At 49.3% G+C, this 17,825-nt stretch overlaps 1 protein-coding gene across 4 annotated transcripts in view; it reads left to right on the forward strand.

The window, feature by feature from the left end:
• Positions 1–17,271, forward strand: part of Samd4a (sterile alpha motif domain containing 4A) — a 206,481-nt gene extending 189,210 nt beyond the window's left edge. For all 4 annotated transcript variants that reach the window (XM_021641253.2, XM_021641254.2, XM_060390684.1 and 1 more), the window contains 3 exons: positions 651–777; positions 7,836–7,919; positions 12,960–17,271. In XM_021641253.2, the coding sequence (XP_021496928.1) occupies positions 651–777; positions 7,836–7,919; positions 12,960–12,988 (240 nt within the window). In that variant the 3' untranslated portion in view covers positions 12,989–17,271. The remainder of the gene's footprint in view (positions 1–650; positions 778–7,835; positions 7,920–12,959) is intronic.
• The last annotated feature ends 554 nt before the right edge of the window (positions 17,272–17,825 follow it).

The following is a 17,825-nucleotide window of genomic DNA, read 5'->3' on the forward strand; positions in this document are numbered from 1 at the left end:
CAGTCTCAGCTGCAGTGGAGAGGCTGCCCCTCGCTGTGGGACTGCCAGTGACCTCTCTGTCGCTGAGCCCAGCCTCGCCTTTCCCCACCTTTCCCCAGTGTTCCCTCAGCCCTGTAGGGCTATAGACGTTGGCCTGGGGACAGGTACATACAAGTAGGTCTGATGAGAGTCTGGCTTTGAGACAGAAAGGCTACACCAGGAAGAGGCTAGTGGCTTGCCTTCCCAAAGGAAGCCCCGGATCAGTTCTGGAGAGGTCAGCACAGGACACGTGAGCAGCATGATTCAGGCCTGCTGGCAGTGCTGAGGCTACTTTTCCTCCTTGGTGTGGAGTAAACTTGGGGACCCTGAAAAAGAAACGCAAGCAAGAGCCCTAAACTCACTGCACTGTTCGCCACCAGCATTTCCAAGGCATATCCCCTTCCCTTTAAGAAAAAGCCACAAATGGAATAAAAAATGGTGAGAGGAAAAAAATGGTGGTCAGGGTAAGCTCGAGCTTAAAGCGAGGCCTGGGAATGAGCATCAGATGAGCCTATGCCCTTTCCAAAAGTCTCCCTGGGACAGCTGCCTCCCAAGTTCCAGCTGGAGCCCTGCTGCCCCTCTTCCCCTGGGGGTTCTACACTAACGGCCGTCTCTTGTTTGCCCTTCCCTAGAACCTCTGGTTTGCCAACCCCGGCGGCAGCAACAGCATGCCCAGCCGCACCCACAGCTCGGTGCAGAAGACCCGCTCGCTGCCCGTGCACACTTCCCCACAGAACATGCTGATGTTCCAGCAACCAGGTAGGGCCCTCCCCTCCTTCTCCCTGACGCAGGAGGGAGGCCAGAGGGCCAGAATAGATGCCCTGGTGACCCAGCCGGAAAGTGCTGAGCCTCAACTGTCACCACACATTCTTCAGAGCTGCGGAAAGTCTTTCCTTTTTTAAACCAGGCCTTGCCAGCGTGAGCAGAGGCCTGCCTGGCCGGGAGCCAGGGCCTGGAGTCCCAGCACCGGTTGTGATCTGACCGGGATATTTTTGACACTTGTCAAATATCTGGATTCCCAGATTGATTAAACTAGTGATAGATATCTCTGGAAGAGCGTTCAGTGTGGAGAGGGAGGATTGGGGAGGGGAGGGTGTGCACAAAGATCAAATAAGGCAATGAAAGAGAAAGCGTGAATGTTTGTGTCACTGTGGAGTTGTATCAGGAAACAGGGCCATTGTTTCTTGATTCAAGAGCAACTTGACAGAGCAGATTCAAGGCCAGAAGGGGAGACATAGTCTCAATCGCCATGCCTCCTAAAACAAGCTACCTGAATTCCATACAGCAAACAGATCCAGGATGCATTTCTCTGTGCAGGCGGTGACCTCTGAACTCTGGAGTTGTGCAAAGCCACCTAAGAGGGCTTCATCTGTCAAGATGCCACCTCACAGCCTGGAGCCCCATGCCCCAGAAGCAGTTATTTACAAGGCTTTGGTTTCCGTGTTCCTGTAGATCTTTAGTTAAATCTGAATATTAGATCTCTAGAAACGTTGGAATTTTTTCTTATTTTTAAGATTTTTTTCCCCCTTGGGTGTTGCAAACCTCTCCCCCCTTAAGGCCTTAAATCTCTAATAATGGCCAAAGCACACCAACAATGCTGCTTTAGATTTCTTGATTACTGATAAGATGCCGAATCAAACAAGGGGCCCCTCCCGCCCACCCCCACTCAGCGCTTTCTGGGTGACTCCTCAACCAAGGGGGGCCTCCTGGTCCTGCCCACCGCCACTCAGAACTTTCAAGGCCGTGACATGACCATGGAGGGTGAGGCAGGTCACAGGCAAGACCCAGAATCCCTCACTGAGGAGAAAGGAAGCTGTGGAAAGGCTCTGCTAAGGGACTTAGCTTTGGCCTTTGCGAGGCTTCCAAGAGCACTCCCTGCCAATCAAACAGTAGGTGGGAGAGCCTGTCTCACCTCTCAGCATCCTTCACAGAACAGCCCCTCACTTCCAGGCCAGACCAGAGTTAACCTGAGAGGCGGGACCTGGAAGTGGGCCTTCTAGTCAGAGAAACCCAACCTGGTTGGCCGTGGAGTCTTCCAGGATAGGTGTTGAGGCTGGACTTCAGGATCCTATCAGCAAGCACAGTGTGGATTTCACTTCAGCTAGAAGTAAATGTGAGCATAACATGAACTGGAGATGGTGAACCCCCAAGTACTTGTCTTGGGTACAAGCTGTCTTTCTCCTCAGCTTCTTAACATGCTTAAACCCACTCAAAATCAAGTTTCTGGATCTACAACAAAGTCTAAAAAGGTGTGACCTTTGAGAACTTCAAAACAATTGCCTTCCAATAGAAGAACATGGCCCAGAGAAAGAGGAGAAGCCTCCAGGCACCTGAGACCGCCCACCTTGCTCACTTCTGCTAAGTGTTTCCGTCTTTCCCGAACTGCATCGTCAGGACCCCCCAGAGACTGCCTATGGTGGCTTCCTGCTTTCTCTCCCCCTGGACAGGTGGGGGTGTGCCGTGGTTCCATCCGGAAGACCAGCAAATCACTGTTGATGCTGGCTGGGCCACAGAGGAACACTAGGCCGGAAGTCCTGGAGTGAGGAGAAAAGGTCTGAGACACCAAAGGGGCCTGGAGCCCAACATGCATGTGGCACCAGCAAAAAGTCAAGCTGCTCGAAGGTGGGGTTCCTTCCCATCTGGAAGTCAAACTGGCCTGGAGAGCGCTCCTCCCTTTTGGAAACAGTTCTCTTTCTGTAGAGCCAGCCCTTGGGCGTCAGTCAGAGAAGATCTTAGGGTAGCTCTGGCCTGGTGCTCAGGGGCCACCAGGAGGACCAACAAGAAGAGGCAGAGGAGCCCAGAGCGGCTTCACGAGAAGACCACAGGCAGGGTAGACCCATTAGCCTGCGTTCTAGAAGTGGCTTCACTTGTACAGAACCACACACAGCAAAGCGCCCTTGGACCAGTGTGCAAGGGCGTGGCCAGAGTACAAGATGAGTGAGAATGCACCTCTCAGCATCACCATTTCACAGTGTGGCTTGTGTATCAAACCCCCCGCTAAGTGCTGGCTCGTGACAGGAGTCCCTCTCCTCAGGATGTGCATACCTTGAAGGACGACCTCTGGGCTGTCGTCCTTCAGTTCCTCCTCAGTAGGCCTCCAGAAGGAATGGAGACAGGAAGGATGTGTCCTGAGCCCACGAGGGTAACGAAAGGGACTCCTACGCAGAGACAATGGCCAGAATGGGAGCATTTAAAGTGTGTGTTAAATACTTGTCCCCGCCTTTCTAATAAACCTGAGGCAAGGCTGGGGTTTAGAGACAGGAGGTGGGGAAACGGTCGACGCTGCCAGGCAAACCCCACCTTCTGCCTCTGAGAGCCCACTTGATACCGTACCATCTTATCCTGTAACTCTTCATAGATGTGCGGGCCCCGAAGGATGGCAGGAGCACACGCTTCCCACTCTCGCTACCGCCAGCAGCAACGCAAGGTGCAGCGTGTTACGCTCCTCCACTAGTCACGAGTTTCCTCACTAGTTTCTGTGTGATCAGCCTTCCCGCCCCACCGGCTCTCGCTACCCCACCTGAGCTAGCTCTTTTCCCTATTGCCACGATCCCCTTTTCTTCCCTGTTCATCTCCTTACAGCAGTCTGAGTATCCCCTCCAGAAGCCTTGCTGCCCACACAATCAAATGAAAGGCCCTTTAGCTGTGTAGCAAGCAGGCCCGGGGCCAGCGGCAAGGGGGGTGGCACAGGTTTCTTAGAGTGCTCAGCCTGTCCCATATTCTTTTGGGTTTTGTTTTGTTTGTTTGTGTTTGTTTGTTTTCTGAGACAGGGTTTCTCTGTGTGGCCTCAGCTGTCCTGGACTCAGTTTGTAGACCAGGCTGGCCTTGAACTCACAAAAGATCCACCTGCCTCTGCCTCTGGGATTAAAGGAGTGGGCCACCACACCCAGGCATGATGCATAGCCTTAATTGTACCTCTCAGACCATGTGACACTCAGCCCAGCGGCCATTTCTGCCTGACACGAGACAGCTGAGCTTTTGACGTGGACTCCCGGAAGTGCCCTAGAAGATCTGGGCAGCAGCTCCTTCTCAGAACCACCTTGACTCTGCAGCTGAGATTACAGCACCCTGTCTATGTGAGACTTTTAAGCTGAAGGCTGGGGCTAGAGAGACGGCCCACTGGTTAAGAGTTGTTGCGTTCTCCCAGGTCGCTCATGTCAGGTGGCTTCCAAACGCCTGGAACTCCAGCACTCGGGCGTCTCATGCCCTCTCCTGGCCTCCATGGGCATCTGTATACATGTGACATACACTCACACAGACATAAGACATTACATAAAGATTTAAAATAATAACCCCTAACTCTTAACCTTCAGAATCCTAACCAAACCCTAGAATAGCCTGAGAATTCCTGGTACAGATTTAGAACTCCTTATCTAGGGTATTTAGGACAAGACATGTTTCAAATGTCAGAGGTTTTTGTTTTGTTTTGTTTTTTGTTTGTTTGTTTGTTTTTTGTTTTTTTTTATTCCAGAATCTTTGCATAAACTTTACCCTAATTGGAATGTGTGAAATGCACCCAAATCCAAAGCATTGGTAGTATGGGATCTGAGTGTAAAGGTTTCAGATTCTGGCTTTTCGTGCTACAGCAGCTCAGGGCTGCGTTCGCCAGCGAAGGAACAGGCCTCCTGGAGATAACAGCGAGCAGGGTCGAGCCAGCCCTTCCTTTGGCCTTACTGAGCGCTGGCAGCCCTGTCGTGCCCTGAGACCTGCGCGCCAACCACCTGGTTGTCCTTTGGAGCTAAATTTCAGGAGGGCTCTGTCCACCAAGCGGCATGTGGCCATGTGGCCGAAGGGCGCCACCTGAGGCTGAGGCTCCCGTCCACCTGACCAGCCTCTGAGCCTGATGTGTGCGGCAGGACGCCATCCTCTGTTTTTACCAAACACACAATTAAAAAGTCACACTGTTAAGGTTCTCTGCAGCATGAACAGATGGGCTTCGCCACGGCTCGAAGTGTTTCAGTACGAGAGTGGTGGGGATCACAGCTCTCCAGAGTGTCAGAGTGAAGAGTAGAGACAAAAATGCTAACTCCCCACCAAAAGAGCAGCCCGGCGACGGCTTGGAGATCCTGGAGCCGAGGGCCCTGTTTCTCTCAGCCTGGAAACACGCAATCCCAGGCTTGGAAAATGGCATTTTGCTGTGTGTTGGCAAGAAATCCTGCAGCTGAGGCTCTTCTCTCCAAATGTCGAGCGTCTTTATTTATCCAAATCTCTCCACAGTGTTTGTTTAAAGGGGAGTGCTGGAGAGTAAACGCACCCTTCCAGGGAGCATATGGATGGCTATAATTGCTGAAGTTTGGTTTTTTTCCTTCCGTATTTGCTAACTAGCTATATATAAAATTCTGTTTCTATTTTATAGGTTTCACACCCCAAAGGCTGCTAATTTTTGCGTGCATATGATTTTCACATGAATGGATGAAAATACGAAAATACTCTTTCCCCTGGGATGGTCTAATTGCCCCAGCCCTGCTCTTCGAAGCAGCTTCTAGGTGGGCTCAGGAGAAATTCCTCCCATCCTCTCTGACTCCCACCTTCCCTAGAAGCCTCCCAGGCCTGCATCCACTCAGGAGTTGGCCCAGTTCACTTCTAAACCTCATGGATGCTGCAACTTGCCACAGAAAGGTCGCTCTCTGCTGCCTGGCGTTTCTCATGTTGACTGGTTTTACAAGCCTTCTCTGGGAATCTGAAAGGATGGAAATGGCACCTGCCTCCGAATTAGCAGATGGAGGGGAACACAAATTGCAAAAAACAGAGCTTTACATTTACTTTTTTTAATGATTGTGTGTGTGTGTGTGTGTGTGTGTGTGTGTGTGTGTGTGTGTGTACATGGCATATAGGGAGTGTGGAATCTAGAGGATCTCTTTCAGGCTTCAAACTCAAAATGCCAGGCTTGCATGACAATCCCCTTTAATCGCTGAGCCGACTTGTCTACCCCAGAAAGGATATATTAATGGACAACTAATTAGATAAAACAAATGTTTTTGGTGTAGCTTTTGGTTTCGACTTGCCTTCTTACCAAACCGCTAGCACTTGCCCCCTCGATCACATCCCAGGTAAATGAATGAAGGAGCAAGCAAATAGTCTAAACTTTGGCCCACCCCATCCCTTTCCCCACACACCAGCTGGAAATAAATCCCGAGAAAAGGAACATCTGCCTAAGGTCACGCAGGAAAGTCGTGGCGGTGCTGGACGTCCCAAACACCCGGAACACACCCATGCCAGCGTGTGCTGCAGGACCTCCTTTCTGCTCCTCTCCAGAGGATGCCAGAGGTTCTGGTGGTAGAAGAGAGAGCGCTAGAGTTTCAGGAGAGCCAGGCACAGGCAGTCAAAGCACTGTCGCTGTCTGCAAGATGGATGCTTCTAGGTTCTTATAGGCACCCCATGGTTCCACAGGAGGAGGAAGGAAATGGTGCTGACAGGGAACAGTCACAGCCAGAAAGAGGAGGCTCTGGAGCAGAGAGGAACAGTCACCCCTGAGAGACTGAGCGCACCCAAGGGTAGAGGGCCATAGGCTGACTGTGACTGTGGGGAGCTAACTTCCTCTTGCTGTGGAGCGAAGGGCTCAGCTTCTCCAGTCAATGTATGTGGAGGCTGTGAATGGTGAGCAGTCAAAGCAGGCAGGAAGACACGGTCTTCTCCTGGCCTAGTCTAGACAGGCTGCCAGTGCTCATGAGCCCCACTGGGGACTGAGTTGGGCAATAAAGGAGCTGGCACAGCGGAATCCTTCACCCAGAAGGGGAATGTGCTGGGCTGGGCTTATGGTACCTGCTGCTCACTGTGGATCAGAATTTCACAGGCTCCAGACTGTTGCTAAGCCCCGCCTCAGTGACAACAGGCCCAACAGGATGAGCAGATATGTGAAACATCTGTTGTTAACGATACAAAGGAAAAAAGGTGTTTGGGGAAGGCAGTAGAGGCTGCAGTGATGGCTCAGCGGTTAAGCGCACTTATTGTTCCCACAGAAGTGTTTGAAGTGTTTCAGTACGAGAACCCGGGTTCGGTTCCCAGTACCCTCTTTAGGCTCCTTACACTACCTAACCCCAGCTCCAGGGATCTGATGCCCTCCCCTGGACTCTGAGGCCATTGCATGCACATAAATAAAGCAAAACAAAAACACACGAATCTTTGGGGCTGGAGAGATGGCTCAATGGTTAAGAGCACTGGCTGCTCTTCAGGAGAAGCCTGGCTCAATTCCCAGTACCCATATGGCAGCTTAAAACTGTCTGTAACCCCAGTTCCAGGGAATATAACGCCCTCACACAGATAGACATGCAAGAAAAACAAACAAACAAAACAATGCACATAAAATAAAAATAAATAAAAGAGGAGGAGGAGGAGGAGAAAGACAGTAGATCCTGAACTGTGGAGGTAGGAAAAGAGTGAGTCAGGGGAACAGTTGTGGGCCAACACCTGAGGCAGAGAGAACAGCAGTGCAAAGGTCCCAGGAGAGGGCTTAGGATGGATCAGAGGAAGAGGGGACCTTATGAGAACAGGGTTGTTAGGAGGCTTGGCAGCTCACTGCAGATCATGGCCACGTTGGCTCCGGTCTTTGTGGGAAAGCCATCCCAGGGTCTGAGCGACAGTGAAAGCCTGTGACTGTGGCTGGCTATTTTAATCATCAGTCTGCTTCCAGCTGCCTGTGTCTACATGGGATCTGCACCTAACAGACCTCAGAGGTGGTGACTCCTTATGCTGGTCCTGAAGATCCCCTTGAATCCTCCCAGGGGAAGCATACCAGACACTTAGCCTGAAACCAGGTGGCACCACGGACACCTTGTCACAGAGGTCCCAGCAATCAGTGCACCCTTTTCTTCCTGCAGAATTCCAGCTTCCTGTGACTGAACCTGACATCAACAACAGGCTGGAGTCCCTGTGCCTCAGTATGACGGAGCACGCTCTGGGAGGTCAGTGAGCCCTTTTACACACGCCTGGGGCAGCTTGGGGGGATGGGAGAGAATTAAGGAGGTCTGACAGGACAGGAAGCAAGCAGCCTTGGGGTGCCAGGAGGCTGGCCACAGAGACCAACACCATCCCCCAGGCCTGGAGCTGCACCCCTCAGTACACACTGGAACCCCACAGAGGTGGTCCCAGCCAAATGCAGGAACTAGAGACATCAGACACACATAAAACATGGCTTCCAAGGGGAGCATCCCCGAGGCATTGGATAAGTTCCCTCTTGGCACTGGATCTATCAGCCTGGGCCAAGCATATCCCAACATGCTCTAAAAATAGAATTTTTGAAACAAAGATCCCTGCTTGTTTTTCAATCTCCCTGTTGCAAATGGCCTGTGTGACGCTGGAGCCCCGAGCTATCTGAGTTGCTTTTTGCCATGTGACAGGCACGGGTTGGATACATTCGTGTGCCCAAACTGGAGTCAGAATCATGCCCCCTAAGTCAGATGGCCCCTACTCTCATCAGTCTGGCCTGCAGTCCTGTTATGCCTGTCCTGGGAACTTCAGTGCCCTCCTGGGCCACACTGAGAGGTCTCTTTTCAGACTTGCACATTTGTGGAGAATTGGCAGGGGCAGAAGAGTCGAGGTGTCTTCCCTCCTGACCACCCATTCCTGTCCTCCCCCTCCTCCTGATAGTGGGGACTATCATGAGGCTGCCGTGAGCCTTTCCAAAAGCCCTCCTCTGTCTGGATGTGCCCCTCTGCCTGGCAGATGGACCACCTGAGATCTGAGCCATTGCTACACCTAGGGCCCAAGCTGAGCGTCCTCAGGCAGCAGTGAATGGAGATGCTGATGGCAGCCACTGCTCCTGAAAGCTTTGTCCCCAGGACCCTCCACTTGTGGTGTCTATGTGTTTAATCTCTGTATGCTAAGGATTGTTTGAAATGCAGTCTTATCGGAAACCCGAACAGGAAATAAATGGTCTGCATGGGACAGAAAGGAGGATTGGCACTCCCCCAGCTAATTACCTGTCTGTCAGGAGGCAGCTCAAGGGCCCTAGGGTTATCATGACTCTACAGGGCTTCAGACCAAACAGAGAAGATCCAGGGAGCCATTTGCAAACTGAGGCTCCATCTCTCTGGTCACACTGGTGCTAGATGCCTCACTGCATCTCTGGGAGCTGTCCCCAGCTCCTCCTCTTTGCCGTGTTAGCAGCCCCTTGGTAAATAATGGGAGACCACCCAAATAAGGATCAGCAAACTATGGTGTAGCCATCCAGTGACAGAAGTGCCCATAAACACAGCATGGAGGAACCTGAAGGCATCCCTGGTAGGAGCTCTACAGCCCAGGGTGCTGCTGCCCCTCAGCCACCAGGCTGCCAGGGAGAGTCGGCAAGGAGAGCTGGCCTTCCCCTGCAGGCCTGACGGACCTCAGATAACTGGCCTTTTGGAAGCTCTTATCAGACAGTTAAGTACTGCCATTATTGTCATTAGTAGAGAAAATGCCAGATAGTCTTTATTCAGGGGAAGTTTTCATTGAGCAGACTTTTTTTAAAGCTGGTTCTTCTATTTTCACAGAGTACCTCTTGGAACTCATGGGTTTTCACCTTGTTAATCTCCTAAGCCTTTTTTGTTGCTGTGTTTTTTTTGTTTGTTTGTTTTGTTTTTGCATTACACCTCCTGTAGTCTCCTAAGCAGTTTCAGGGGCAGAGAATGTAACAAGTTGAGGGTGGCTTGGCCCAGCACAGTACAGGAGCACTGTGGCCTCAAGCTATGGCAGTGTCACTGCGGGCCCAGCCTTTTCCATGTGCCAGGGAAGATAACCTTGTTAGGATATCATGCCAACAAATTAAGTCATTTTATAGCAAAACGAACGGCGAGAGGAAAGCATAGTAGCAATTCCTCTGGGGTGGGGAAACAGCCCAAAGCACAAAGTGCTTGTCACATGAGAATGTGGACCTCAGTTTAGATGCTCAGAATCCACACAAAAAGCCACGTAAGGTAGCATGTGCCTGTGACCCCAGCACTAGGGAAGTGGAGACAGACAGACCTCTGGAGTTATCCCAGTAGCCAGTCTAGTCAAATAAGTGACCTCCAGGCTCAGTAGAGACTGTCTTAAAAACATAGGACAGAATAACTAAGGAAGACACCTGACGCTGACCTCTGTCTGCACACACATGGACACATGCACCTGTGCACATATGCACACACACACACACACACACACAAATAAAAAGTATGCAAAGGAAGGAAGAACAGAAAAGAGTAGTTTTTCTATGCTGTGACTCAAGGATGTCGGGGGGGGGGGCTGTCACCAAGTCATCTGTATCCCAGATGACCATCCACTGTGGCCACCACAGTGCCAACTTTTTAGGTGCTTCTGATGTCTCTGCTCTTCTGTTTCCTTGGCAACTGCTTCCCTCCTGGTGCTTGTCTAAACCCCTTTTCTCTTAGCCTTCCTTTCCCATCTTTTCCTTCCCTGAGGCCCCTGCAACAAAACCCAAAAGGATACCCAGGTGGGAGGATTGTGAATCTTTCATCAGGCCTTCTGTGTTTTGTCCATGGTGTGTGGCCTGAGGTGTTGAGGAAAGATGAGCCCCCAAGCCTCTTCCGGGTCTGGGGGCTACAGAAGAAAGCCCCACTGTCAGAGTCTGAGTACACAGCCCTTTCTCAGGGCTCACACTCCCTTCCCGCTCCCTTCTCAACTCACCATCCCCTAAGCCTTGCCAGCCCCACTGTCACTGATGCAGAGACTCTATGCAAATTATTTTCTCAAGGCACTAGGACGGTACTCACTGCAGTGCTAACCATAAAACCTACGGTTCCTGCGTGTGTGTGTGGCGCCCCCTGAAGTTGTCAGCAGACAGCTTTCACAACTGAAAATGGAAGTCTGGCTTTCCTCGCAAAACATAGCACATGGCTGAGATGCAATGTTAATGTGCCTTGGAGCTGAGCTCCTTGAGATTTTTACACTCCTAGCTCCTCCCTTTCACAACTATGAAGGTTTAGCATTCATGTGTGGGCCAGAGAGCCAAGCAAAAGTGTAACCTGCGTCTGGAGATGTCTACAGATGTCTACAGATATCCCCATCACAGAGGGACCCATACACACACTCCCGTTCCCCTCAGACTGTGAGTTTACACCACAGAAAGTCAGTTATTGATTAGAAGGTCACACCTAGGCTAGCTGATACTCTTACACCCCAAACTGGCAGGACCACTGTTACCTTCTTAAAAATCTCTCCTTATATTGCCATTCTTCCATGTACATGGAGAGAGTGGAGAGGGGGGGGGAGGGAGAGAAGAGAGAGAGATCAGATAAAATTTGGGAAATCTAAATAAGACTGTAATATCCTGTCACACCTTTGCAATTGTCACCATTATAGGACCTGACAAAGGTACCCATATGATCTTGCCACATTTCTTAAAAATGCATGTGAACCTATAATTATCTCAATAAAAATTTCAATTAAAAAACTATCTCCTCCAAGTTCCAGCCATGCCAATTACCTGCAAGGAAGCCAGGACACCCCTGCAGTGGGCTCGCTGCCTTTCCATGTCACCTAGGTCCCAGCTTTCCTGGGATGCTCACACACTTCTATCTTGCCCCTGAGTCTTGCAGGGTAGCTAGAGATGCTCCCTCCCCTAGGCCTAGCTGGCCATGGTGGGAACTGGGCTGGCCACACTGGCTAGCCTCTCTAGAGCTTGGCAAAGCCGAGGTGCTCTGCAGCCAGCTCTCCCCTGCCCTCATCCAGAAGGAGCTGGATGTCATCTTTTCTACTCTCTGATAATCAATCCATGCCCGCCTCTGTCTGCAGTGTGAAGCCCCATCAGCTCCAACATGCACCAGCACGGAGGCCTCTTCACTGCCTCTCCGCCTCCACCCTTGCACTTCATCTTACCCATCTGACAATGTGACAGGAGCCAATCTAAAGTGATAGCATTGTTCTGCCGTGGTTGGTTCCTCCAGTACCCATCCAAGGTCCTCTGATGGTCAGGTGTGCTGCGGGGGGCTGTGCTAGAACCCTTGTGAAAACAGGTAGCAGAGGAGAGCCAGGCATCTGTCGGCAGCTCTGGCTCACTCATAGCCTCTAGTCTCTGAAGGACATGTCCCTCCCACAGACACACCCTTTCATCCTGACCAATTCTCTAACTCAGTCAAGGAGGCAGGGGTAATTAACCTTCCACCATCCCAAACTTTCAACACCAGACAGCCACAGCATCTGCCTTTGCTTTTCCTGTCCTTACTTCTGTTCGTAAAGCAGAGACTTTGATCAGCTGTATCTATTCCCCTGGCTGCCCAGTGTGGGCAGGAAGAGGTCTTTGGCCTTTCACCAAGGATTTGCAGTAAGAGAGAAATAATTCCAAAGAAATGGGTGTGAGCACCACAGTTGAATTTGCATTTCTTATTAAAGCCCTTCTCTGTCTTTCCACTCATCCTACACCCTAGGCTCTAGCACCAGCCCCTGCATTTGATAATAATTCATCATTCCACTTCTCTTGTCCCCTAGTCTCTTCCCATCATCCTCTCCTGAATCCTCCTTACTTAGCACACTCCTACCAGCACCACTGACAAATCATTTTTGTCTATGAAACCATTCTTGACTTCCAACGCTGACTTATACATTCATCCGTTCGTGTTCCTTCTTTCTGGAAACACTCCTGGTAGAGCCGCCGTCACTCTGGACATCGCTGTTGATATATGTGTCTGTAGTGTAAAATCTAAAATGTGATCACTTGGGAGATAAGGACAGTTACATCTTAGATGCCAGGTTTAATATGGTTCCTGTTAGAAACAAACAAAAAGAGCAGCTACTCTCAAGACGTTAGATGGGTGATAATGTCAGTGAGTGAGTGGATGGGTAGGTAAGTGAGTGGAGTGGGTGGGTGGATGGATAAATGAGCGAGTGGACAGGTAGGCAGACAAGGGAGCCAGTGAATGTGTGGATGAAGCCTTCACTTCAGAGACCAGGATGCTCAAGGTACCGGCATTGCTGGAGAGCTAACCTGCACTGGTTTTGTTCATCTTGTTTTTTGTGGCTTCCCTTCACAGACGGGGTTGACCGGACCTCCACAATCTAGAAACTGAAGATGAGAGTGACCGCGCTGGCCGTGAAATCGACTGCTGCGGGCCCGGTGTCAGCCATCTTCAGGGTTGCATAGATCTTCCAAGACACTTTGCAGCCTCTTTCCCCTGGTCCCTCACCCATTTTGATTTTGTGAGAGCGTAGGTCATCCTTGCAAACATATCAGTAGACCTGGGGTTGCTTATGTTGTCATTTGTTTCTGTCATGGGATGGGACGGTATGCAGGGTGGGGAGGGGGATCTTGGGGCGATGTGGGGCTGGGAGGGGGTGGAGGGCTGCTAGTGGCTTCCTGGGTGGAAATGGAGTGGGGAAGAGTATGGCTAGAAGAGATGCGCAAAAGACGCACAGGAGGGACGTAGAGCCCTGCCCTGGGGAGCCTTCTGGAAAGTCTGGCTTCACAGTCAGGCTGCAGAAGACGGAGGACATAGCAACCAGAGCAAGATGGTGGCTGGCCTGTTTGTGTCTCCCCTGGCTGGATTTCCCTGAGGCCCTGCTTGAAACAGCCACAAGAGAGGGCCATATGGCAACAAGGGCAAGAGGAAGAAATTCCCTCCAGCAAACTTTCAGATAAACTTTGATTTTTGTGTATTGTTTACATAAGAACTTTAAAGGGTACATAATGTGTAGGGTTTGGATAGAACTTCTCTTCATACTATGGTTTTTGTAAAAGACTTATTGTTATGGATTCATTTTGTCTCATCTATTTTTATAACAGTAGCAGGGTTGTCTTTTAAAATGGCTGCCAAGCTCTGCTTCTCGGGAAGATGGATGCAGCCAAATAGGTCTCCAGTTGCCATCTTCCCCCATGAGGTGGGAGGAGTGTGTGGATGGATTTGAAGGGTAAGGATGTGGCTGAGATGAACACAGCACTAGGCAGGGACACAAAGATGGTGGCGCCGTGTGATCAGTTATGGATATGCTCATGGGTCACCCAGAGATGATAAATTGTGCAGCCTCTTTCTGGGCTGGATTTGCATCCCACACAAGGCCTGTCTTGCTTCCCATGCTCCCCACAGGCTCCAGCCTACCAACCCTGTTCTTACTCCACACACATACATGTAGGTACAAGGCCTTCTAGAGAAGGAAAGACATGGGTAGATGTTTCTCCTTTGCATGAGGCCTGACACTCAGAACATTTGCCAAAAGACTTTGCAAGAGCCCAGGTCTGGGAAATGAATCCACTGTCACTCAGTCTTTGCTGAAGAAGAAGGCCAAGCGGTAGTGTGGCAGAGAGCATGCAGAGAAGCAGTAGATCCTGGTGGTCTGGTTCCACCATGCAAGGGGGCAAGGGGGCAGTGCAAGCAGAAGCAGGAAAGGTTAAACTCATGATCAAAATGGTGGCTCTTTCCACACATGGGAGTCAGAGGTTTGCTGTGCGGTGGGATGATTTATCCAGCCATACTCGGGGAGGAGAAAATACACTCACATGCATGTTACACGGTGTGAGCTTAGCTGTGACATCACAGGGCACGGCATCTGCTTCTCCAGGGCAACAAAGAAGAATGTGATGCAGTGGAGGATATTAGAGGGAAACAAAAAGGAACTGTGTGCTGCCCTGGAAAATTAGTTGTGTAAATGAGATGGTCTGATGCTTAGCCAGAGGCATGATCTGGGAGATAATGTAAGGCCTGTCCTGTTTATTAAATGGGTGAGACTGGTGTCTCTAAAAAACAAAACAGACAAAAAACGTGAACTCTAGACCATGCCCTGCCAATGACTCTACCTTGCCTATGATTGTTATGAAGTGCAAAGGCCTTAATAAAAATCCACACAACTTTGCCTGTCAAGATTACAAATGTACACCTAGCCCAGCCCTGGACGCTGCAACAAAGATTTTGAAGTCCTTTTACAGACTAAAAGGCTAAGGGCACCTGAAGCAGACAGATGGAGCTTTTAGCGAGCACAGAGGGCTTGGGTTGCACTGGGCCCCACATCACAACAGATTCAGGCCACTTCTCACTCGGGTGACCAGGTCTGGGAGATGCAAATTCATGTACAGAAAGAGGCAGCATGTTTAGTTACTAAAAAGTTGTTTGTTTGTTTGTTTTAACCAAGTGCCATTAACATTCATCCCTCGTGTCCCTTTTCCAAACAAGCTCAGTGTTGGGGAAGGAGCTGGGATGAAGGATCACACGTGAGGCAGGAGAGGTTAAAATGTCGAAGGCCAAGGTAAGGCCAGAGGGTCTGAGGATGTGTTTGGAGGACGCTGAGGAGGTTAGCAGAGAGGAGCGATGGGATTCCTCGCCGTGTGGGAAGGAGAAGGGACTCGAGTCTGCTACACAAAACGCGCCGCGTGTCCTTAAAGACACGGGTGCTCAGAAACGGGAATGTGAACACAATCACACACGCATGAATCTTCTAAGAGGAAGAAGACCATAGAGTATATTTGCAAATCTGAATTTCTATTTATTCCTCCATTGACTATAGAAGCAATGGTTATCTGATTATTAGAGATATTATTTTGGATATGTTACTTATTAACTCGCTATGGCTGGTGACCATGATAAAGTCTGTTAGTAGTAACAACATAATTCTTTTTTTAAAGAAAAAAAAAAGAAAAGCTTATTTTTCATTGACTGTATAGATTTATCTACTTAGTTGTGGTTTGCTATGTTAGTGTTTTTTGTTTTTTTCTTTAAGTTGCGTTCTTATGATTTTTAAGAGCCTTTCCCCACCTTATTTGGAGTCCTGTGTTGACTGCAGGTAAACAGCTCAATTTAAAAATCCTAAAGCAGAGAAACTTTATTTATAAAAAAGAACCAAACAGTTGCATGCCGGAGGCTGTGAGGCCACACCTTTAGGAATAAGCTGCAGTGCCTTTTTTTTGTATTTACCTGTTGACCACCCCCACCCCACCCCACGCAGCTGTTTTCTATTAAATAGAAAAGGTTTGAAACTTTGAGGGTAAAATCTATTTCCCCGCGTAGGTGACCCCTCGCTCTGACTTAAGCAGCGTGTCTTCTGGACTGTCTGAGGCGCAGCGCTGGTCTACAGTATCGTGGGTGACGTTTTATTGGTGCTTTTTACTCATAGCGTTTTCTTACGAGGAAACAGTAGGAAGAAACACACAAACTGTGTACGAGACACAATACGTTGCTGCTGACGGTTTCTTTTGTGTTGTTTGTCCCCCACCCCCACCCCACACACACATATGCTTTTGAGTTTGACTTGTTTAAAACACAAATCCAGCAAGCAAAGCAGATGCCACTGGGTCTGCCTGCCAAGGGCTGCTGTTTGCACCAAGCTCTCATCCTGGGTTGAACTGAAGGCATCTTTCTGGTACCCAGGAGGAGAGGTGCAGCTGGGCCCCACCTCCCATTCTTCTGAGGCGACACTGAAGGAAACCAGAGTTTCTTTTGAGGTGTCGCTGGCTGCCTTTTACAGAATGGGAGTCTCCTCCGGGTCTTTCCTTCTTCTGTGCCTCTTGTAGCTAGTGCTGGTGAAAGGTTTGTAGATCTGTGTACCCCAGAGCCTGGGATGAGGGCTGAGCTAGGGAGAGGAGAAAGCGGGTTCTGTGAGGGGCCTTTCCTCTCTACCCTGAGTGGGGAAGCACCTGCCCAGGGTGCTCAGGTGTGCCTCTCACAAACAGAACCTGAAGAAGGATACATGCTCACGGGGCTGTGATAACACCAGTGTTCAGTTTGTTTTTCTGTTTGTTTTCTGTTTCTTTTTTCCTTTTCTCTTTTCTTTTTTACAACTCATCAGAGATGTTTGCAAAGTGACTTTTTTTTTTTTTAATCCTTTATCTTGACTTAAAGGTGAATGTGATCCCTCTGGGAGGAGCAAGAAGAAAGCAGGAATGTTAGTAATGGTGAACGAAGACTTCCTCCCTTATTAATCGATAGCCCTCACGTATTTATGCCTAACATAAGCTGACTTTCAAAGAGCTTTCTTTCGTTGCATGCCCTGTGCAAGCATCTGTATTGTACATGCATGCCTTTTGTCCTGTTTTCTTGTATAAAGTTAGTGAACAAAGAAATATTTTTGCCTAGTTCATGTTGCCAAGCAATGCATATTTTTTAAATTTGTCATACATGGAAAGAGCATGTTTGTTACATGTAAAAGCTCTACTGATGCAGATACACTAATGTTTGAACATGCTGTTCTTTGCAAGTGTACAGTTTTCAAATGTTGTTACCAGTGACAACACCCTTGTGGTCTAAACTTGCTACAATGTATTTATTATTCATTTCCTCCCACGGAATTAAGAATCATGGCTATATTTCATATGGTTATATTGAGAGTGAAGGGAAATGATTAATACAAGGTTTTGTAACACTGCTGTGTGCATGTGTCTTTTTACCCCCTCTTTTTGTAAACACAATTAATTATTTAAAAACAAAAAAGACTCAAGTCTCAGAAACCAGCCCTCAGTGAAGAACCGGCGTGACCTCACTGGCTAACTCTGCTCAGCTGGCCACACCACGTGTTGCCCATCATTAGCCACAGGCTCCTCTCTGGCACAGGTTGGAGAAAGAATTGGCAAAAGGTATGCAGTGTGATCTGTCTAGAATATTCACCGAGTGCTCTGCCCCGGGGAATGCGAACTACTGTAGGGTCAACAGCTTCTTCCCACTCTTGGTTGCCTTTGACACATTTTGCACTTTATCATGGCATAAAGAAAATGCCTCCCTGGAGGCTTGGGACTTCACCTACACATGTTTTAAGCCCCATTTTAATACTTCTAATTCCCCTGTGATGACATATAGTCTGTGATAAACTAAGTGTTGTGTTGGTTAAAGTGTATGGCTGGAGAAGCAGACGAGATTGAGATCTGGCTTCAGCCTTTTCATAAAGAAATGTAATTCCACTTATTAAAAAAGAAATTGGGC

This window comes from Meriones unguiculatus, chromosome 9 (assembly GCF_030254825.1).
Source record: "Meriones unguiculatus strain TT.TT164.6M chromosome 9, Bangor_MerUng_6.1, whole genome shotgun sequence".
NCBI classification, from domain to species: domain Eukaryota; kingdom Metazoa; phylum Chordata; class Mammalia; order Rodentia; family Muridae; genus Meriones; species Meriones unguiculatus.